The 23160-nt window shown below is 41.7% G+C and overlaps 1 protein-coding gene across 1 annotated transcript in view; it reads left to right on the top strand.

Moving 5' to 3' along the window:
* The window catches only part of LOC117304446, a 230747-nt gene that overhangs the window by 77768 nt on the left and 129819 nt on the right, over nucleotides 1-23160 (top strand). The window contains exons 76-105 of the mRNA XM_033788903.1: nucleotides 422-639; nucleotides 766-909; nucleotides 1461-1634; nucleotides 2233-2399; nucleotides 2797-2956; nucleotides 3368-3560; nucleotides 4068-4330; nucleotides 4853-5056; nucleotides 5415-5561; nucleotides 7720-7908; nucleotides 8408-8644; nucleotides 9129-9449; nucleotides 10180-10294; nucleotides 11081-11298; nucleotides 11684-12001; nucleotides 12659-12825; nucleotides 13325-13484; nucleotides 13971-14163; nucleotides 14787-15019; nucleotides 15351-15584; nucleotides 16075-16221; nucleotides 16862-17287; nucleotides 17607-17927; nucleotides 18088-18202; nucleotides 18815-19032; nucleotides 19598-19909; nucleotides 20463-20629; nucleotides 21337-21496; nucleotides 21999-22212; nucleotides 22767-22996. Of these exons, the coding sequence (XP_033644794.1) occupies nucleotides 422-639; nucleotides 766-909; nucleotides 1461-1634; nucleotides 2233-2399; nucleotides 2797-2956; nucleotides 3368-3560; nucleotides 4068-4330; nucleotides 4853-5056; nucleotides 5415-5561; nucleotides 7720-7908; nucleotides 8408-8644; nucleotides 9129-9449; nucleotides 10180-10294; nucleotides 11081-11298; nucleotides 11684-12001; nucleotides 12659-12825; nucleotides 13325-13484; nucleotides 13971-14163; nucleotides 14787-15019; nucleotides 15351-15584; nucleotides 16075-16221; nucleotides 16862-17287; nucleotides 17607-17927; nucleotides 18088-18202; nucleotides 18815-19032; nucleotides 19598-19909; nucleotides 20463-20629; nucleotides 21337-21496; nucleotides 21999-22212; nucleotides 22767-22996 (6365 nt within the window). The remainder of the gene's footprint in view (nucleotides 1-421; nucleotides 640-765; nucleotides 910-1460; nucleotides 1635-2232; nucleotides 2400-2796; nucleotides 2957-3367; nucleotides 3561-4067; nucleotides 4331-4852; nucleotides 5057-5414; nucleotides 5562-7719; nucleotides 7909-8407; nucleotides 8645-9128; nucleotides 9450-10179; nucleotides 10295-11080; nucleotides 11299-11683; nucleotides 12002-12658; nucleotides 12826-13324; nucleotides 13485-13970; nucleotides 14164-14786; nucleotides 15020-15350; nucleotides 15585-16074; nucleotides 16222-16861; nucleotides 17288-17606; nucleotides 17928-18087; nucleotides 18203-18814; nucleotides 19033-19597; nucleotides 19910-20462; nucleotides 20630-21336; nucleotides 21497-21998; nucleotides 22213-22766; nucleotides 22997-23160) is intronic.

Genomic DNA, 23160 nt, shown 5'->3' with positions numbered 1-23160 from the left:
AGTATATACTCTGATCGTCTTCAGGTGAGTCTACTGACAGGTGGTATAGTCTGGGTTTCTGGAATGTAACTCTGGGACTTCAGGCCTGGAATGACAGGCAGGCTACAAAGGCCATGGCCAAGACTGCCCCTGGTCTTGGCCTTGGTGCCCCTATAAAAAGTTTCTAATTGACTTATTGATTTTCCAATAAAAGTGCCCTTTGCAAAATCAAAATGATTTTGCCATTTCGAAGATGAAATTCCAGGCCTGGCACTCCTGAGCCCTTTTCACACAAGGGCTGGCCAGTATTCACTGGGGTTACCCCCTAACGGCCAGCCCTTTCACACTTGGATTTGAGGTATCAACATCTGAAATGAACTGTCCTGTGTTATATTTGTAAAGCTGTTATCACAATGTCTTGTTTTTTGTTTGTTGTTTACAGAGGACGTTGTTGACAAGTACGACAACCTCGACGGGCAGCTGAGCAACCGCTCTCGTCTCTTGCAGGACGCCCTCGCCCAGTCGCAGTCCATGCACGACAACCTGAACGATCTGATGAGCTGGCTGGATGGTACTGAGAAGGATGTTCACAAGATGGACAAGGGTACTGTGGTTGTAGTCAAGAAGGCACCCATGCAGGAGCAGATGCAGCAGGGAGATGTAAGTAGATTAGGATTGAGCCTTTCTCCGATCTAATCCTCTTCGTGACAAATGAAACAAAATAAGATAAGTACATCATAACAAAACGTCCTTTTTTCATTTTCATTTTCTTTCTCCTCCACTCAGGTGATCCATGAAGACATCACAGCCAAACAGAACATGATTGAAGAGTGTGTGATGAAAGCCAACAGCTTCGTGCAGCAGTGTGAACCAATGGAGGCTCAGATCATCCAATCCAAACTGGAGACTCTTCACTCTCGCTTCAATAAGGTACGACTTCTTCAAGATGAAGATAGAATTACATGTGTAGCTCCTTCAAGACGAGTAGGGTGTCATGGTTAAGCAGTTAAGAGCATCGAATTCAAGTTCTGGTGGTTAAGTCATTGGATAGTGGATTTCGAATCCCGGTCGTGATATGTATGTCCTTGAGCAAAATGAGCAAAATGCTTTACACTAATTGCTTCTCTTCACTCCGGGTTTTAAACGGGTAGAGGTTTTCATATTTTGCTTGAAAAAGCTTTCGGAGTGCCATGTAGATCGAGCTGTATATTCCATAGGAATTTAGAAAGATTAAAGGAATGTTATTCGCCTAAACTGTTCAAAACGTTGAGACCGTACCAACTCTATTCAGAACTAACATTCCCACAAGAAGTTGGCGACCAATGAAGGTGAAACTTCTGCAGGTAACGTATACAGCATACATCTTCATTCACAGTGAGTAGGGATTCATGTCATGGCCAAAAACTTGATTTACAAAAACAAAATTAAAATTAAAATCCAGCAGAAATTTGAGTGTTGTTTATATTTTTAATTCCGCACAGGTGAAAGACACGACCCAGGAGCACGGTCGCCAGATGGCTAGCTTGAAAGACCGTCTGGCTGACTTTGACAAGCTGGTGGATGAGCTAGAAGACTGGCTCCTTCCAGTCTTGGAGCACTCTGAGAGCAAGAAGTTCATGGAACAAGACCTTCCAATTGTTGGTGACCAACTCAAGGTATGTTATTATTCCATAGCACTCTGCACTAATGACGTCACTTTTGCTTGAAATACCCGGGTGTCTGACAAACACGCCACACCACCTACGGGATCAGTGAAATTTGACACTTTTGTCTGAGATCTGGGTACTTGGCTTCTATTTTTAGCATTAGTGCATTATGCTATTCAATTCAACATTTGTTTCTTACTATGCTCAAGATATACAAAATATTAAACAGATAAGCAAAAGCGCGTAAGATATAGGGAAAATAGTTAATTTATGTGAACAAAGATAAAGAGAGTATGAGGCTGTCAGATTAAGCAACGGCTTGTAGAAGACGGCCTACACAGACAAACTACAAATAAGGATACAAGATAAACAGGTAACACAAAACAGACTGGGTTCCTATTAGAGAAATATGTATACAAAAAAAAGCAGGGCTAAAGCAAATGACGTATAGGAGCTGGACTGTCTATAAAAGAGAGCTATTCAACATTAATATTCCTAGATATTATGAATCAATTGATCATGGCTGTAACAAGTTGAGTCATGTCTTCTAAAATTCGACCATTTTGCAAACGAGGAGATAAACATACATATCTTATTTACTTTTCAGGGTTACAAGATGCAGGTTGACGATCATCGTCCTCTGTACAAGAAGATCCATGTTGTAGCCGAGGAGTTGATGAAACATCCCAAGGCAACGGATGTCTCTGAGATCAAGACGATGTTGACTAACATTGAACTCAACTGGGATTGCTTGGATACTTCCCTCGCTCGAAGGTAGACTAAATAAACTAAAGGCTGGGTCACACCAAACTGATTCTCAAAACATCCAAACTCGTCCATAACAAATCCTCTGGCTGGAAAATGTTTTTAATGTGACCCTAATCAATTAAATTCTGGTAATAGGTTGTGTCTGTCTGTGAACGGGATGAACGTGCTACAAACAGACTCGATCTGTTTGTACGTGTACATCAAAAATGACGCCCGACCGGAACAGGTCTAACACATCCCTAGTACAATCCAAATACGGCAATTCTGTTCATAGTACATCCTTCCCTATTAAAAACCCTTATCTTAGAAAAGTTATTTTTGGATTTTCAAGATCTGGGCCCAATTTCATTGAGCTGCTTAAAAACCCCTTTTATATCTTGGTTTTTTTTCTTTTCGTGCTAAGGACCAAACAATACGAGGAGCGCTCAGCCGCCCAGAAGACTTTCTTCACCTTCATGAAGGACGTCAACAACTGGATCGGCGGTCAGGAACGTAGAGTTGGTCAGATGTCCAAGGTTGCCAGGGACATCCCGCTGCTACAGTCACAGATACAGGAAGTTACGGTATGTTTATTTTCTCAAATCCCAACCTCGTTCCCAGTGGCGCCATTTTTCTTTCTTTCCGAGATTGCCTTGCTCAATCGTAACTCCCTTGAAGTATCCAAATATATTGGATATTTAGTTGGTCCTGTGTTATCCATTCTGTGTTATGAGACTATGCCTCAAGTCCTAGAGTAACTGGCCCCCTTTTATTCTACAATTTACCACAAATTTCTTGATTCACCGATTAGCTCAATAAGAGATTAAGTATAAATGCATTTATTTTCCAATTCCTTTTCGAGTCTCCAAAAAAGGTTCTCATCGGTTTAGGGAAAACATTTTTTTCTCATTTATTACTCAAATAACTGCTCCAAGTTTTATTTATACTTATTTATAAAAAATTGACCACCATTTTTCTGTCTCGCTCGCCCCCAGCCCTTCCAGAAGGAAGTCAAAGACTACAAGCCCAGGGTAACAGAGAACGCTCGCCTTGGTGCCATCTATGACAAACTCATCTATGAGACTGAGATCAGCATTGCTACTCGTCCTCACTACCGCTCCACAGAGCTGGACCTGACCAAACCCATTGATAGGAGAGTCTTTGAGGAACCCAAGTTCATCGAAGACCGTGAGTATTTAAGTCGAAGGTCAAGACAAGAAATCACACATTTGCAAAAAAATTCTTCAAAGTCATCCATGTTCTTCCAGAATCATGAAATATTTACATTAGGAGCAAAGTTTTGTGCCATTTACAAAAACCCAACGCCCAAATAAAAATACCTGTTGGTTCGTTTGAACATGTCCTAACAGTTGATGAATAGTCTGAATCTTAATCTGAATTATAAAGTCGGCAAATGCTCATTATGGAAACATACCACCAACTTTTTTTGCAGAGAAGGCGATGAAGGATTTCCAATTTACAGGAGAAAAACCCCTATAGGGAAAACCCACGCAGTCAGGTGGGGACTGAAAAACCCAATCCACATGCAAGGCTCTGGTCTGGGCCTGAAGTCGGGTCCACAGAGGTGAAAGGCAGGGATAAAATCCTGAGACAACCTGTCTGTCACAAATCAATATTGATTTTGTTTTTGTTTGTCAAGCACTTTCCTTCAAATTTTGACTTTTCTCTTTGTAGGAGACACCGAAGCCGACCGCATGGTTGACGATACCAACCGTAGCTACGAGCACCTAGTCTGGCTCCTCTCTGAACGTCTTGAAGACCTTGAGCTCATGCTGCAGTTCATGGAGAGATGCGGTGGGGTGTTCGGACTCCTGGAATGGGCCAACGACACCGAGACTCAACTCAAGCGTCTGAAGCCCGTCAGCCAGAACATTGAACCTCTGGAAGATGAGATCCGTGACTTTAAAGTCATCACCAGCGATATTGCTTCCAAGAAGGTAATGATTTGAATGCAAAAACAGAAGAATAAATGCTTATGATAGATTCAAAGGCACCGGACACCTTTAGTAATTGTCAAAGACCAGTCTTCTCACTTGGTGTATCCCAACATATGCATAAAATAACAAACCTGTGAAAATTTGGGCTCAATTGGTAGTCGGAGTTGCAAGAGAAAAATGAAAGAAAAGCACCCTTGTTGCACAAATTTCAAAGGGCATATACCTCTTTCTAAAAAACTGCGTTACTTCAGAGGGAGCCGTTTCTCACTATGTTTATACCATCAACAGGTCTCCATTGCTCGTTACCAAATAAGTTTTTTATGCTAACAGTTACTTTGAGTAATTACCAATAGTTTCCAGTGCCTTAAAAGGGAAGTTCAACTGGGTAAATTGGTTTACGGGTCAACTGGTTTATAAGGTCCACTGATTCATAAGGTCAACTAAAAAAAAACGCTCTGTTTTACCTAAAATATGATGCAATTGCTTATGACGTATTGTAAATTGCTTATTTCTTTATTACAGGGACCGGTCTCGGATGTGACTGTTCATGCAGAGCAGTTCCTACGGACTACAAAGGACAAGCTGACCCCTGAACTCCAGGACGAGCTGACCAACATCGTACGAGAGCTACGCACAACCTACGAGAGACTCCAGACTTACTCCATTGACTGGCTCAAGCAAGCTGAGGACCTCTTGGCAGCACTCAAGAAGGACAGAGATGAAAACGTAAGTATCTTTTATTATTATTACTATTATTAATTTGGGGTTTTATATACATCGATGTGTGTTAGCACTGTATACTTACCCGAGCTCTGTGAAAAAAAAATCACAGGCATATTACTCGGGGGGGGGGGGGGGATTGGAACCCACGACCTTTGCAATTCTAGAGCAGTGTCTTACCAACTAGACCAACGAGATTGCCCGGTAGCTAGATGCAGGTCGCTATCCACTAGAGCAAGCTAGTCGAAACACTGAGACCAATTAAAACCTCACTCCTAATATTTATTGATACCTCTCCATGCAATGCCTCAAATCCCATATCTACTTTCTCGTTTGAATGAAAATCTTGTCTTGTATCTTTCAGATGAGTCTTGAGGAGCGAATCCGTGACCTTCTGAGATCCCTCCAGGCTCTCTTGGAGTGGGTTTCAGACGCAGAGAAACGTCTTGGATCTGAGCAACCTCAAGAAGAGACGGTCAAACCGCTCAGTCGTCAAGGCACTGAGCACACGGTACGTAGTTATCCTTCTTGTTCCATTTTTAGGTTTGTTTTTTTTGTTTTTTGTTATCTGAATATTACACAGTCTTGTACTAAGATTATTTGTTTATCTTGCAATTAAATTCCTTATACTCTGAACTTTGGTGTACTTTTAATTGTGGTGTTGCCCTAGTTGGTATTTTTAAAACTGTTTTTATTATGGAGCTGCCCAATCTTTTGTAGTTTCCTAATCTAGGATAACAGAAGTTATTTTAATTGAATTGAATTGAATTGATCTTTAAGATTAGCCTTAAGCCCTTATACTTCTTGCGAATGTGAATGCGAAGCAAGTTCTGGTGACACAATAATCTGTATGCGCCGTTTTCCAATAGACTGATCCAGTAGGCTCTGCCCTCGACGCACATGTGAGCAAGAACACGTGGGGCTCTCCAATGCCTTTCTGCATAACTCTGTCTCGTGCGCCAAGATACATGTACGTGCACGCATGTCGGACCTTATTTGTCAGACCTTCGTTGTGTTGTGATCGGTCAATATGCAATGGGGCGGAGCTTAGTGGATCGGTCTATTGTGACTCGAGAAAACGTTCTGACAGGAACATTTCTCAAATTAAAATTTTGGTGGATAAAAACTGATTTCTTTTCCCATAACCACATTACCTCGAAGTAAAATTATTCATTTTCTGTAAAAAAGAAAAATGCCAGTGACTAGTGTTGGATTCTAGATATACGCTGATTAGGGGCAAGGCTAAATCTATGTGTGGTGACATTGTTGCTGTATTTACATTTTGTTAACACCTTTTTCTACCAACCAGCCCATGCAGACAACATACAAGCAACTTATAGTAAGACTATTGGGGGAATATTCCCTGCTTTCTGTCGTGTAGTTGCATGAATCAATTCCCTCGAGTGCAGTAAAGACCTTTCCATTGTTGATAAACAAAGTGCTCTGATTGGAATGGCCGGCTGAATGTGGGCATTCAATCAATTGTGTTGACAAAAATTGTGACCAAATTCAGCATTTTCTGTAAAGAATCATGAGCTGAAATATCTCTTATGATTGTTTGATTTGTTTCCAACAAATTTAATATTTGGGTAACATTTCTACAAACTATGGCTATCTGTTTTTGTTTTGCATTGATGGCTTTCCATAGTTTTCCAATTTCGGTTGGCATAAAACTCCGGTTGTGACGTTGCAATAGAAAGGTCTATGATTGTCATTGTGCACACTGAGTACAGAAGTCAAAAGAGAAAAGTTGGATTGATTATTCGTGATAAATGTGTTCAGTGGTGTTAAGTTTTATGTGAAATTTTGTTAATCAGGTATTTGATGACGTATTGTGTATTGAATGTAGCTTTGAGTGATCTTGGTGGCACGTTTGTCATTTCATTCCCTCAGAATCGCTGATGCTACGATTTTCGTTTTTCATTTTGGCTGAAGTCAAAAGAGAAAGTCGATGATTATTTATGATAGGCCTAAATGTGTTGTTTAGTGGCGTTACATTTTACGTGAGATTTTTATTTTGATCAGATTTTTGATGGCGTATTGTGTATTCTGTGTATTGAATGTAATTTTGATAGTTCTTCGTGGCACGCTTGTCATTTCACTTTTTTGAGAATCATCGATGCTGTGATTGGTTTTTTTCTTCATGTTGGCCGATTAAGAATCAGAATTTTTTGCTTTCTGCATGATAAAGGACTCTATTATTGAAAAAGAGTCTCATGCGTCAGAATGTGTTTTTTTGCTACAACATTTTTAATATGTATTTTGTTTTTGCAGAACAAGATTTGTATTCACAGATGTCAGACTTGTTTTAAAACAGTTGTATAATTTCCCACCTCCCAATTTTTTCTCACTTTGCAAAATAAAATATTAGCAAGACACAGGAAAATCAAGTCATTCCTTGATAGGTTTTCAGCTCAACAAAAAAAGCCTCCTTTGGGACAAAGTTATTCAATTAAATTAACATTTAATTCCATATTGGTGAAAAAAAGGAGACTAATAAACAAATTAAGTATAATTAGTTTAGTCAAAGACAGTCAAGAACTAGTTAAGAAAAGTAACAGGGCAGGAATGGATTTCTACTTGTGCATGATTCAAGTTCAGTAAATGTCTCCATCTTGGAGTTCTTGCAACGACAGTTTCTGATCTTTTCTCCTCATTTCCTCCTCCAGGCCCTGAACAAAGACATACAGGAGCATCAGCAGCCGATCCTTGAAGTGGTGCAAGATGTCGAGAGCTTCTTGAAGCAGTACGGCAACCGAGTTGATCAATCCAACCAATCCAGACTGCGTAATCTTCAGACTGAGCTCAAGACACGTTATGGTGTAGTCAACTACCAATCAACCAACAGGCAGACTAAGGTAAGAAATCTGGTTAGAAAAGTTTACAACCTTTAGAAATATTGCCGCTCTTCATCCACAGCACACCTGCAACTAGATCCTGGTCCAAGTACCCATACTCGCTACGGTGAACAAGCCTTCTCCGTTTGTGCCCCTAAAACTTTGGAACAATTGGCCCATCAGCATATTTGATTGAAAACTTACCAATTAAAATCATGATTGCTCTTTTTGTTTTGTTGATTCTCATTGTTTTTTTGTAAAACGCTTAGAAACACTATGTATGAAGCGCAATACAAATGTAGGTCATTTAGCTTGATCGCATAACATATGTTTGACAGCATAGTTAACGTTTTTTCATCAACAGTGAGTTATTCCAGTAATGTATTGCAGAGTGTCGTTTCTGCATACAAGTACCATTTGTTTTAACTGAATTGTCATTTACTAAACTTTTAAAGGTATTCTTATATTTCTTCTGCTAGTAATCTATAAATAAAGTTATAAATTTGATTTACTTCTTTAGCTGACGACAGCCGTCGACGAACTCGTCAAGTTCAGCGACGACCAGCAGGAGTTCGAGCCCTGGATTGCAACGGCCGAGCAGACCCAACAGAAAGCCTTGAAGACCATCGGCCGCGACTTGACCACGCTGAAGCAACAGAATGGTCAACAGAGGGCCTTCAATGAGGAAGTCCTGGGCGAGGCCGCTGACCTGAGATTCATGAATGTGACTGGGTTGAAGTTCCTCGACGCAGCAAAGGTAAATTAAAAAAAAAAATCCTCCTCAAGACGAGCAGAGAATACTTTAATAGTAACATCGAGACCAAACCGACTCTTTTCAGTGCCAACACTCCCTCAAAAGAGAATTATTTAGCCAGTGGCATTGGCCTTAAAGGCTTCCGAGTAACAGTTATTTATAAAGCCCATAAGCACAGAAACCTGCTAAGCACAGGAAAATCCTGCTTAGCAAAAACAGGTTACCAGACAATATTCCATAAAGTTTACATTGTTGGGATTGGTGCCCCACTCCTTTTTTGCTTAGCAAAGGATTTTGCCAGCAGAATTTTCTGCTAAACAGCTTTATGAAGTTGCGCCCTGGTCATGGCCTTTGAATCCTAAAACCAAAATTTGATTAGCAAATTCCTTTGCTAAGCAGAATGTTCTGCTAAACAGCTTTATAAAATTGCGCCCTGGTCATGGCCTTCGAATCCTAACACCAAATAATTTGTTTTTCATAAACCAAGGTGTACCGCCAGGATCTCTCGGAGTTCCGTGCCACCGTGCTGCCCCGTGAGTTCAACCGCTCCTTCACGGAGAGCCCCGAGACCCAGACCATCAACAACAAGCTCAAGGACTTCAGCGACCGCTTCAACGAGCTCAAACGCACCTCGGCCAAGCACACCGAGTTCCTACAGGACCTTGTACAGCGTCACCAGACCTACAAGAAAGCTAGTGAGACTATGCTGGACTGGCTTCCGGGAGCAGAGAAGGTGGTTGATAACTTGACTAAGGAGCCCATTGGAGCCGATCCCATCAGTGTGCAGAAGCAGATCGACAAAGTGGAGGTTAGCAAAGTTTTTGAAATTTTCCAGTTGTGCACAGAATTGTGCAAGTGTTCCTTCATATAGGCCAGACAGGCATGATATTCTTCTTACTTCAGTCTGATTTTTCCTTTTTATCAGCCCTTTGGAAAATGCTGAAAAACTTTGATTAAAGACACCGGACACTTTTGGTAATTGTCAAAGACCAGTCTTCTCACTTGGTGTATCTCAATGTATACATAAAATAACAAACCTGTGAAAATTTGAGCTCAATCGGTCATCGAAGTTGCGAGTTAATAATGAAAGAAAAAACACCCTTGTCACACGAAGTTGTGTGCTCTCAGACGCTTGATTTCGAGACCTCAAATTCTAAATCTGAGGTCTCGAAATCTAATTCGTGGAAAATTACTTCTTTCTCGAAAACGACCTTACTTCAGAGGGAGCCGTTTCTCACATCATTATACTATCGACCTCTCCCCATTACTCGTAACCAAGTAAGGTTTTATGCTAATAATTACTTTGAGTAATTACCAATAGTGTCCACTGCCTTTAAATAGCCTGAAAGTCTATTGAAGTCTACACCATGCATACATGGATGTACTAAATAAAGTTTTCCAACTTTTTTCAAGGACCACATATCATGCCTGACTGGCTTTTAACACTTCAGTTTTTTGTTCTAAATGTCTGCAAAACTTTTCTTATGATCCTTTTTTTGGTGTATTGTTCTAAACATCCAGTGTTTCTTTCTCCCTAGGCGCTTCGTGATGATGTCGTCTTCCATCTCCGAGACGTTGAGAACGTCAAGGAATCAGGAAGTGAAGTGATTGAGGTACAAGAAGAGCTGAAACCAGAGATCTCAAGAAACACAGGTGACGTTTGATAAAACCTTCCATTCGGACCTTTCTTAAAAATTCAGATCGAGTTCATGAAGATTCAAACCATATAGAGTGCCCCAAGATCACAAAGTAGGGCTTTTAAAACCAAAGATAAATGTATGTAGGCAGGCTTCGTGCTCACATGCTTTTGCGCTTTACGCTCACAGTTCGGTTATTTTTCAGCAGCCTTTTTTTTTTTGGGGGGGGGGGGGGTGGGGGGTTGAACAAAGAATTGACTAGAGTGGGATTCGGACCAACGACCTGCGGATTAACTACCGGCGCTCTACCAACTGAGCTATCTAGCCATATGTTGGCGATATCAATTTTTTCATACAAATAAGGTTTTGCAAAAACAGAAAGATAAATGATCTGGGGTGGATTTTCACAAAGATTTAGGACTAGTCTTATCTTGAGTTAGGACCAGTTACTCGTCCTAGATTAGGACTATTTGGACTATCCATGCAGTGTGTATATCTCCTAGGACTAGTCCTAAGTTAGGACTAGTCCTAACTCTTTGTGAAATCGACCCCAGGGGTGGATTTCACAAAGAGTTAGGACTAGTCTTATCTCGAGGTAGGACGAATTACTTAGTGGATTTCATAAAGAGTTAGGACTAGTCTTATCTCGAGTTAGGACGAATTACTCGTCCCAACTTAGGACTAGCCATGCGTTTTTTATATCTCCTAGGACTAGTCCTAAGTTAGGACTAGTCCTAACTCTTCGTGAAATCGACCCCTGCATCAGTATTATAACCAGATGAAATACCTTTTTTGTTTTTAGATGACATTGTACGCCGCTACGATGCCCTCCAAGCCCTGATTGCCAAGAGACTCAAGGACTTACAGCGAGCCTTGGCACAGTGCGTAGATGTGAAAGATCAGCTGGATATGCTTCTAAGATGGCTGGATGAGGCAGAGAGAAATACTCACAAGATGGAGAAGGGAACTCTCATCGCTATCAAGAAGGAACCATTGCTGCAGAACATGCAAGAGCAAAAGGTTTGTTCACTGTCAGTCAGCTGAAGAAAAAGACCTGTCGCCCCGGGAGTGTCGATACTTGGGTTCGTTAAGGGGAAGCATGGAACTTGATCGAAGATTCCTTAACAGAGTGTAATTTTGAAGTAGTGTTGAGATATAGTCGGGAGACTTGCCATTAAGTGCTTTGTGGTCAATGAAGATGATGTGTTGAGAGATGGGGAGCAAGTGAAGTTATTTTAGAAAGGGGATGACAGAACAGGATTAAAAAAAAATTGTTTTCTAATAATAGCTCCTTTTGTAGGGTTTGTTATGAGGTCGTAACTGAACCTGTTCCTTGTGAACCTGCTTCTTACTATAGTGCAGAGACATTTTAAATTGACAATCTCCTGTGATTATTGCAACCCAGGTCAACCACTCCGACATTGAGAATCACCGTCCCCCGATTGAGACGGTCAACGTCAGCGCCAGGGACCTCATCCAGAACAGTGAGCCCAATGAGGCACGCCAGCTCCAGGGCAAGCTGGACGACATCAACGATCGCTACTCACGCATCGCCAACGTCACCTCCAACCATGGTGACTACCTGGACACGCTCACCTACAAGCTGTCAGAGTTTGAGAACGAGGTGGAGCAGCTGGAGGATTGGCTACTGCCCTCGCTTGACACGCTGGAGAGCAATGAGGTCACACAGCAAGACCTGCCAGAATTCGGCAGCAGACTTCAGGTTAGTAATCGGGGAATTCCGTTGGCTGGAGGATGATTCAAAAGAGGGCACTATCAGAAGTAGTTTGTACACAGTTTGCCATATTGGGTGACATAATGTGGTGTGTTGTGGCCGAGCGGTTAAGAGCACCGGATTCAAGCTCTGGTGTTTGATCAGCAGAGTGTAGGTTCGAATCCCGGTCGTGACACTTGCTACGTGAAATTGGGGAGGTAGTGCTTTCTGCTCTACCTGCCGGCTTCGGACTGATGATACCCAAGCCTACATCCGTATGGACTGTAAAAGGGGTAACCCTGTTTCAGCCCTAGGAGTAGGTGGCATAGGCCTCTGGCTAAAAATAATTGTAGCCCACACCTTGAAGTGGCCTTCAGGCCTGGTGTGTCTGGCATCTTGCATAAAAAGAATCTCCGAGGGACAGAATCTTCTGCCACAACAATCATGAGACTTGGGTCCTTGAGCAAGATGCTTTACTAGAATTTCTTCTCTTCACCCAGTGGTATAAATGGGTACCTGCGAGGGTAGAAGTTGATATTGTGCATGAAAAAAACCACTGGAGTGCCATGGCAGCTGTATACTCCCCATGGAGCTTTTTATTCCTCTAAAATCGTAAAATAAAACTTTCCTTTCACGATGTCTTCTCGTTTTGTCCTTTTTTCTCAGGATCTTCGTCGACAGATTGACAACCATCGCCCTCCTCTGAAGAAGATCAAGCAGATGGGAGATGAGTTGATCAAAGACACCAAGGCCAAGGATACATCTCACGTCACTGCTATCCTCACTAATGTGGACATCAACTGGAAGGCATTCGAAGACATCCTAGTCAAGAGGTAACAAACATACAAATAGAGAATAGAGAAAAGCCTGGTTCATACTTCCTGCAAGTGCGAATGCGAAACAAAATGTGGGGACGCAATAATCTGTATGCGTCGTTTTCCCAATTGTGACGCAAGAAAGTTCACTTCACACCAATCATTTGCAGGAAGTATGAACCGGGCTTTAAGCTTCTTGTAAAACTTTGTCATCACAAATTCGCAAAGAACAATTCGCAATTGCAGTGACAACAGCTGTGACATCAAATTTGCTTCAAACGAAACATTTGAAGGCAGAATGAAATGGGCTGAATAAGAAATAGATGCAGTTAGTCTACTAATACTAATACCTGGTTCATATTACCTACAAATGTGATACAAATTTTGACGTCACAAATTTGCAACGAATAATTCACATCAGTTGCCCTGTGCTCTACATAAAACAGAGTTGCCTGCTGTTGATGCATTGCTGACTGTAATCTTCACATTTTATAAAAACATCTTAACTTTTTTGTAGGAACAAACAATTTGATGAGTTGACTGCAGCAAGCAAGCGCTACGGCACCACACGCAAGGATGTGACATACTGGCTTGACACCACTGAGCGTCGTCTGGATCAGGTGCAACCAGAAGCCCTGGATCTCAACACCATTCAGGTCCAACTCAAGGAACTCAAGGTAAGATCTTTAGCCCTTTAATATTACCTTGATCAAGTGTCATCTTCTCCCCTGCTCTTTCCTTTTGATGAGATTTTTGCAACTGAAGATGTGGGGTCATTCTGTACAAAGATAACATTCTTCAAGAGAAGAATGATTTTTTTTTCATTATTCATTTTTCTGATTATCCAGGGGGGGGGGGGGTTTCACTTTGTTTGCTCTGTGGTTTTTTGATGTTTTTTTTCTTCTGAGGGGACTTACATTATTTGCTGTTTTAACCTCTGCCATTCTCTGGCATGTCTATTGTTTTTGACTTTTTAAATTTTTTATTTTTAATACCAATTCTCTGTGAAGGTATGTTGTTTGTATGTGTTTTTAATGCCAAATAAATATTTATAATAAGAATAAAGAGTCTATATTGGATGGTACTGTTGATTAAGTTTCACTTTTTCTTCTCAAAATGATTGTTCATTTTATAAGTTTGTTCTCTCTCGCTTGATTCACCAGCCGTTGCAGAAGGAGATTGTTGACTACAAACCCAGAGTGGACGACAACACCAAGACGGGTACCACCGTGGACACACTGAAGAAGGAGGTAGTCCAACCGGTGCAGTCTTCTCCCCATTATCGCTCGACTGAGCTCTCTGAAATCACTAAAGACAAGTCACCGAGGAAGATTGATGAACCCGTACAGTTCTTAGGTAAAAAAACGCCTTTATGTCTTCAATCTTGAATTTTTGTACTCTCCTACAAGCATTGGAGCGAGAGGGTGGGCTGCAAATTTCCATTTGTGGTGTCTGCTTGTGCTGTCAAGATTATGCTTATAAGACGGTCAGGTTGGTGAAGTGGTGTCTTGTCTCGCCTTCCACCTCTGGAACCCCGGTTCGAGTGGATTGGGTTTTCAGTCCTTACTTGACTGGGTGGGATTTATTTCCCTGGGATAATTCTCTGGGGTTTTCAGTCCAACATCTAAAACTGAAACTTCTTCATTATCTTCTCGTTTGTTGCCTCTGATAAGAGCACTGGGAACATATATCCAAAACCAAAACCTTAGTTTGTGTCTTGTGCATCTTGCTTCTTGAACTGTTGCACTCTCCTGTAAGCATTGCTGTTGTTCTGGAGAGAGCAATTACGCAGTTACGGCTTTCGGTCAGAGAGAAAGTAACTTTCACTGTTAAGTTTTAGTTACTGTGTTTAAATGTCCTCTAGGAATAGCACCGGGCTACCTATCATCTTGCCTTGCTCTCTACCAACAGCCATAACAAGCTTGCGATTAGCGTCCGACACCACACTCCTAACTTTTTGTTTACTTGATCATCTTCAGGTGAGACAGAGATCCAGCGTGAGGTCACCGATGTTGTCCATCGCTATGACGATCTCTTACGTCGCATGCAGATCTCTCTGGATGATCTGATGCTGTCTGAGCAGTGGGTCGAGCAGAACTCCAACCTCAAGAGCTCCAAGGACTGGGTGACCAGCTCAGAAGCCAAGATGGAGAAGACTAGACCCATGAGTAATGAAATCCAACCGCTCACTAAAGAGATTGAAGTCTTCAAGGTAAGAGGGAAAAGTAGAAACATTTTTAGTTCAAAAGCAAAAATCTCATTCCTCTTTTGGATTCCTGATCAGATTTCATCTCTCCAATCCAAAAATTCTTGGTGTTTTCAATGCATTATCTTTAACCTGTTCGTAGCGATCGATAAGATCTGGATCCCAGGTTCAGATTTATTTTTGTCTGCAGTGACTCTCATCTCTACAGGGGGGGGGGGGGATATGCATGTAAGAAACTCTGGAAATGATCACTGATATAAACAAAATAACCTCCCTCTACTAAACTTCTTCAACATTTGGTAAATTTGTAATCTTAAATCTGCTTTATATTGTATAGGGTGTCCACTCCGATGTGCGTAGCAGACAGCCCAACATTGCTGACGTGGTCACCAGCTCAGAGCAGTTCCTGCGTAAGAATCGCGACCGTCTGTCCCCGAAGCAACGGGATGAGATGGAACGACGGATCGAGGAGCTACGAGTGAACTACGACGGGGATTATAACAAGGTTGATGACTGGATGAAGGAGTCTGTGGATCGACTCAATCAACTGCAAAAGGAATATGACTACAGGGTGAGTGCTTTGAGGTTTTTAGCATTCATCATAACCCACTTCCAGAATAAGTGGTTTAGTTCCTTATGCTTTTACTTGAGCCCAAACGTTTGGATTCCCAAATGAGGTATCACTCAATACACATTGAGAGAAGAAGGGTGAAACAGTAGCTTTTGTTATACCTCGGTAACAAATTTTGAATTTTTATTGGTCGAAAACCAATCTCGTGATGTGATACGAAGACACATGTTCCATGGCTAAGAATGCGCGCTACGCATATCGCAAAGCGCAGAGGTGAACGTGAGTTTTGTTTACCTGTGTACATTACCTTGATCGCTCCCACTGTTGGTCAATTTCCAGCGCTTTGTACGAAACAGCCACGTGTTCGAGGGAACAGTGGAGAGTTGTTTCTTATTTGAACAACTGTTATTGGAACCTTGGAAAAGGCAAGCAGTGTAGTACTTATTGTGAAACTGTCCAATAAACAAACTAAATGTTTTTGTTGACACAGATGCGTCTTGAGGGGCAGATCAAAGAGAAGAGTCTACGCCTTCAGGAGCTGCTTGACTGGCTGACCAAGGCAGAGCAAGCTCTTGGAGCTGAGCAGCCGATGAATGAACAATCGCAGCCACTGGCTAAACAGTACAGCCAACACAAGGTAAACAGGATAACCATGACTTATCAGGGCTGTATATACTTCGTTTTTGAAAGGGCAAAGGCACCAAAGCATTTTCTGTTTGATAAAAGGCACCCTATGAGGACATTGCAAATTTCTACTGGAGCATTTCAAGGGCACTAAGGCAATGACCAGGGGGCATGGAGGCATTTGTTGCCTCCATTAAGTATCAGGGCTGACTAAAGGCCGACTCACACTGCAGCGATAACGAAAATGATAACGGCGCAAAAAGAACGCATTTTATTGGTTGAGTTGCTCCACTTAGAATACGCCCATGCTTATTCAACCAATTGAGGGGGTGCATTTTTAACGTTCTCGTTTTCGTTCTTGTTAGCGAGGCCTGTGAGGCGGATTTCTGCGCTTACAATCATTATTTTCCCATTACTGTGCAAGCGCTTAATTTATGTGCTAGCTGTGTAAGCGAAGAAGGCCTAGTAACGTGGTGTATGCATGCGCACAAGCCAGATTTTTTCTTCTTGATCAATAAACCCCATTTACCAGGAGCTCAAAAATATGCAAAAGCAGTTTGCGAAATCCATACAAATTGCACTAATGACGTAATAGTTCTGAGCAGACGATTGGCAACATTTTGATTGGTTTTTATTTTTTGTACCCATCTCAGCCATTGCATGATGACATCCAAGCTCACCAGCAGCCGACGCTTCAATGCATCGAAGACATCGAGCAGCTCTTCAGCATCTTCGGCGACAATATCCCATCCTCGGATCAGACACGTCTCCGCGACGGCCAGACACAGCTCAAGACCCGCTACGACAACGTCCACACGGCCACGCACAACCGCATCAATAAGCTCAACTCCGGTATCGAGGACGTCCACAAGCTAGAGGTGGACTTCACAGAGTTTATCGACTGGCTGAAGGAGGCGGAGCAACAGATCGGCCAAGCTGAGAAGAACGTCGGACAAGAGCTGCCAACCCTGAAGAAGCAGTCGACGGATCATGTGCAGTTTATCGATGACATCAATGACCAGAAGGGAGACTTGAAGTTCCTGAACAAGGCTGGGCAAACGTTCTTAGACTTCTCTAAGGTGGGTGAAGCTGACAAAATTCTTGGGAAGTGTTTGTTGTTTCTTGTTGAGAATCTTAGGATTGAAGAATTGTAAAGTGCCAAAAGTTACTTAGCTGCTCAACAAAAGTTTTTCTGGGTCTTCACCGTAGGGCTGAATAGCTCAGTTGGAAGAGCGCTGGTACATTAATTAGTTTAAGTCCCGTTCAAGTAACTTTTCTTGGGAAAAACTATTTTCAAAAACTTGTTTGAAAAATGTTCAGGTGATCACTAAAAACTATTTAAAATTTTGAGCGTCGCTCTTTATTATTAATTTGTTTGCGCTTGAATTTCATTCAAAGGTGTACCGCCAAGAGCTCGGAGACTTCCGCAACAACACCCTCCCTCGCCAGGTCACCCGCTCCTTCCAGGAGACCCCAGAGAGCAACATCATCCGCAATCTTCTGACTGATCTGAACGGACGCTTTGAGAAGCTGAAGCTACGCTCCGGCAAACATGGCAAGACGCTGCAGGAGCTTGTTGAGAGGCACCAGGCGTACCATGATAAGGTGACTGGGACGTCGACTTGGCTGGGTCAGGCTGAGAAGACACTGGACACCTTGCAGAAGGAACCCATCGGAGTCAAGGCTGATTCCATCATCAGACAGATCCAGAAAGTCAAGGTAAGTCACTATTGCATGACCTTTGAACCACTTTTTAATAGTAATAATAGTGACTGTTATGAGCGCTATTTAAGAAGCCACTATAATTATTATTATTATTAAGTGAGTGTACGCACTACTCTTAAACTTGTCCATTTTCATTTATTTGTGTCTGCATCAGACTTTCCATGAGGATGTGGTGAACCATGCCAGCGATGTTGAGAATGTGAAAGACAAGGGTGAGGATGTCGTCAACGTCCAGCCAGAAGTCAGACCAGTGGTACAGAGGACAACAGGTAACTACAAATATTAATTAGTCACTCCATCGCTCAATTCGCAAGGTGCCCTTCCAGCTGTTGTTTCACAATGTCGCACAGAAAGCTTTACATATTAAAAGTCATTCATAAATACCCCAGACAGTTTCGCTATTTTCTATTGTTGGAGAGCACTTCATGTGGGGGTGTTTAAAAGGCTGATGAAAACATATCTGGAGCTCTTTTAGACCGGCTGGCTTCGCATGATTGTTCAGAACCCAATATATAGCTATTAGTACCCAGGTGTAATTTATTTGTAAATGTGCGTACACACAACCCAACGCAGACACAATTTTACAAAAGTTTTTAATAATGTACAAACCTCAAAAATTTGCAAACAGACCGATTGTCACAGGCCTACTTGTAACATTTTTTTTCGCTTTTTTTTTAATTATTTTTTTTTAGTAGGGACTTATTCTGAAACGGCCAATTAAAACCAAACCGGTTCATGGCCGTGCATTAAAGGACCTCGCCTTCAGGTCGGGCCTTCATCGCACAGCCACGACCCTGCCGGTCTTAACCTTACAATTCTGTCAGAACATGGCCTTTGAGGATGAGTTGATTAAACTTCTCTTAAATTTTCCCCTTCCAAAGGTGTGATCGTTGAGCGCTACAGTGCCCTAGAAGCCCTCGTCAATGACCTTCTTGAGAAGCTTCAACAAGCTCTGAGCTACGCCCAGAGCGTTGATGAGAATCTGGACATGCTTCTCCACTGGTTGGATGAAGCAGAGAAGAAAGAACACTCCTTGGAGAAGGGAACCATCATCCAGGCTCGGCGGGAACCGGTGCTAGAGCAGATCGAAAACACAAAGGTAATTAGAGATATCCGTGGCAGTGTTGTGGCGCCGAGCGGAAAAGAGCACCAGACTCAAGCTCTGGTGTTTCTGATCAGCAGAGTGTGGGTTTGAGTCCCGGTTTTGAAACTTGTGTCCTTAAGCAAGACATTTAACCATTATTGCTGCTTACTTCGGATGTGGCATAAAATAGTAGGTCCCGTTTGCTGTTATAAAAACTATCGTCGCAAATAAAAGACCCCAGTACACACTTATCGCAAAGAGAAGGGGGTTTGCCCAGGTGTGTCAGGCAGGGGAACTATCTTCAATCATGAAGGCCGCACTAGAAAGGAAGAAGAAGGGAAGGGGTTTAAGTTGCTTTCGTTCAAGATAAACTAAAACGTGCATCTTAGCCAACAGGGGCCAATTTTACAGCTTTGCTTAACGGTAAGCGAATTCTCATTCCAACTATAGCTCAAAGATTTGCTTAAGCCTAAGCGTTATTCACAGGTTAGCAAGAAAATTAGGCGGCCAGCTTACAAGTTTTACAATGGATTCACGACTGGATTACTTAAACTGAGACTTGACTTGGTTCACTTATTAGATCCTTGAGGATGACATCACCAATCACCGCCCAGCCATCGATGCCGTCAACGTAGCCGCCAAGCAGTTCATGCAAACCAAAGGCACCCAAGACGCCCAACTCATCCAGACCAAGCTGGACAAGGTCAACTCTCGCTACGGCGTGGTGGACGCTGCTACTAAGAAGCACGGTGAGGGGTTGAACGGACTGTCGGAGAAGCTTGCTGAGTTTGAGAGGGAGGTTGACGACTTTGAGGACTGGCTCCTACCGGATCTAGAGACCCTGGAATCCAGAGAAGTGATGACCCAGGATATGTCAGAGTCTACTCTCCGGGTAAGTCTAATTATATTGATTATTTATACTAATTCAAATCAATATTTTTTTCTATATTGCCGAAATAAGGAAAAAAGTAAATAAGAGAAGTCTCCCGAACCCCTGAACATCAAGACAATTCTCGAAGAACAAACTCTACCTGGCAAGTAGATACACACATGGTGTTACCGTACACCAAAAATATATAATGATAAATAAGTTGAGTACAAACGTTTAAGTTAAAGACAGTCGAGAAAAGTAATTAATGAAATCAAAAGGTTATACAAAGAAATGAAAATACATTGAATATAATGTAATGGAAACAAAGCAAACCAGAATGGGGGAATTTACAGAAGCCCCAAAATAAAATGTTCACTGACAAACACAAAACGAAAGAAGTTACAGCAAAACAAGGTAATGAGTTTCATTGTACACCCATCCATTCATCAGCTTTTTCAACATGGTTCTCGAAACTTACATTTTAACTTTTTTGTTATTTGTCAAAAGCAGCATTAAGTGTTCTTTGCGAGGAGTAATTTGAGCAAACTTGTCTATTCTGTACCGATTCCTTTAGGAGATTTCTCGTAAGTACGAGAGCCACAAACCCCAGCAAAAGAAGATCCATCAGCTGGGAGACGCACTCTTGAACCACCCTAAGGCCAACGATACGTCTTACATCACCGCAGTCTTGAAGAACACTGACCTCAACTGGGCCGACTTTGATGAGGTCTTCAACAAGAGGTCAGATTCTAGATCTTATTTAATTTCATTTCATAGGGTGTATGGCCGGGTGGTTTAGACTATCTAATTTAAGTTCTGGGAGTGTAGATTGGAATCCTGGTCATGACGCTTTCTTGAGTAAGATGCTTTACTATAATTGCTTCTCTTCACCAAGGGGTGTAAATGGGTTCCTGAGAAGAAAGAGGTTGAGTGCATTGAGCATGTTGAGACGTTATTGTGAACGGCGCTATATAAGAACTAGTTATTATCATTTCTATTACCCATTCCATTGATCCATAGTTTTTACCACACCAGGGTGCTTTTTAAGGCTAATTTCATTATGGGAGTGATATGGGTTTTACTCATAGAGTTATAAATAAGAACTAGAGCACGCACTGGCCTATATACGCACTCCGGCATGCGCGCAGGCGGCCATTTTCTAAGTTGACAAAACTGGCATCTCACAGCGTGTGTTTGTGCGGCCATTTTGTAAGTTGAACAAACAGCATCGCGTGAGCGTTCAATTAAAAAAAAACCTCAAACGTGTATTTCATATTCAACGCATGTGCAGAATGACGCGCTTGTCATCTTGCGGTCCCGTTGGCGTTTGTGCACGAAGCATCACTCGTGCGCCCTCTAGTTCTTATATATAACTCTATGGTTTAACTGGAAGAAAACTAAAAAGACTCGACCTTGACTAAAAAGATACATTTTGTTATAAAATACAGAATCAAGCAGCTGGAAGAGAAGCAAGAAGCTGCCAAGAAGTACGGCAACAGCAATCGGGACGTCACAGGTTGGCTGACAGACACCGAGCGTAGACTTGCCCAAATGCATCCAGCAGGCAGGGACCTTAAAACTGTGCAAGCACAACTCAAAGAAGTCAAGGTACAAGATTACTTGTAGATTTGCCCGATTAAGAAGTTGTCCAATGAAGTGTTTACTGAATTTGCTAATTCTGTTTCAAATGAAATATGTTGTTTTTGTGGGTGTTTTTTTTATATTGGCACTATGGTCATTACAATTTGCAACATTTTGGTTCTTAGCACCAAGCAGGGTCCTAAAAACTGTTGATGTTGCATGTTGTGTGTGCCTTCATGTGGAATATTAGCTGTTAGTAATACCTTACCGAAAAATTATAAGCAATAAGGAAAAACGCCAACGTAGGGCTAGATAGATAGCACAGTTGGCAGTGCGTTGACAAGTTGATCCAGAGGTTTTTGGTTTAAGTCCACTCTAGTAAATTTTCTTTGTTTAACCCAAGACACCTTAAAGAAAAATAACTTATATTTAAACATGCCACGTTTTACATAAGATTAAACAGTCATCTTAAAAATTCCTTTGCAACATTTAGTTCTGTACTTCATATTTTATCTTCACCCATCTACAGCCCTTCCAGAAGGACGTGATTGACTACAAACCCAACATGGACAATCTGAACAAGCTCGGACACAACTTTGACGCCGTGGTCCGAGAGGTTGAGCAATCTGCTTACAAGCAGCCACACAGTCGCTCCACGCAGGTGGGTGACAAGAAGAAGGACACAGGGAGAGATGGCTCTAGGGGGAGGCAGGATCTGGATCGGAGTGGCATCATGACACAAGGTACGATCCTTCTCTTAAACGGCAAACTTTCATAAAATAGAAATTTTTTGAAACTTTATCATATGTGTTGCTATCAAACTAAATGAGTCGTTAGTCGGAAATACCAGTGTGGAGAAACAATTCGAAACTGATCAACAGGTTAAATTTTCAAAAATATACTTTTATATAAAAATGTTAATTTTATATTGGCAACTTCCTTTTTGATAAATAACATCAAAAAGGGGTTAAAATTTACATTGAAAGAAAATGTGATGATATTTGTTCAATAAGCAACTCAACTTTAAACCCCTTTTTCTCAATTTTATTCTCTCGTGTCTCTTGGTGTTTCTACTTTCACAACTTTTGAACCAAAGGTGGTATCAACATGGGATTTTAACTGCATTAAAGCAATGATTGTATTCTTTTCACATGTAAACAAAAATGGAAAATTATTGGGGTCGACAAATGACTCATTTTGCTTGATTTCGTCACATATTTGAAATTGATATTACAACCTGTTAGGAAATCAAGTTTGATAATCATTTTAAATTTGTATTTTATCTTGATTTCAACAGAAACAGAAACCCAGCGCCAGCTGGACACTGCCAACAAACGCTACGACGACCTGAAGATCAAGCTCAACTTCCGTCTGGACGATCTAAAACTTGCCGAGCAGTACATCGACCGCGATGTTACCGTCAACGAGCAACTGAACTGGGCAACCAAGACCGAGTCAAACATTCAGAACTCGAAACCATCAAGCGGGGACATTGAGCCCCTGGAGCAAGAAATCAATCAGTTCCAGGTTAGGGAGATGTTTAGTTTGATTTTAAAGGCAGTGTACACTATTGGTAATTGTCAAAGACTAGCATTTACAGTTGGTGTATCTCAACATATGCATAAAATAACAAACCTGTGAAAATTTGAGCTCAATCGGTCATCGAAGTTGCGAGATAATACTGAAAGAAA

This window comes from Asterias rubens, chromosome 21 (assembly GCF_902459465.1).
Source record: "Asterias rubens chromosome 21, eAstRub1.3, whole genome shotgun sequence".
NCBI classification, from domain to species: domain Eukaryota; kingdom Metazoa; phylum Echinodermata; class Asteroidea; order Forcipulatida; family Asteriidae; genus Asterias; species Asterias rubens.
Note: the sequence above shows the minus strand (reverse complement) of the source record. Positions and strands in the feature narration are given on the sequence as shown.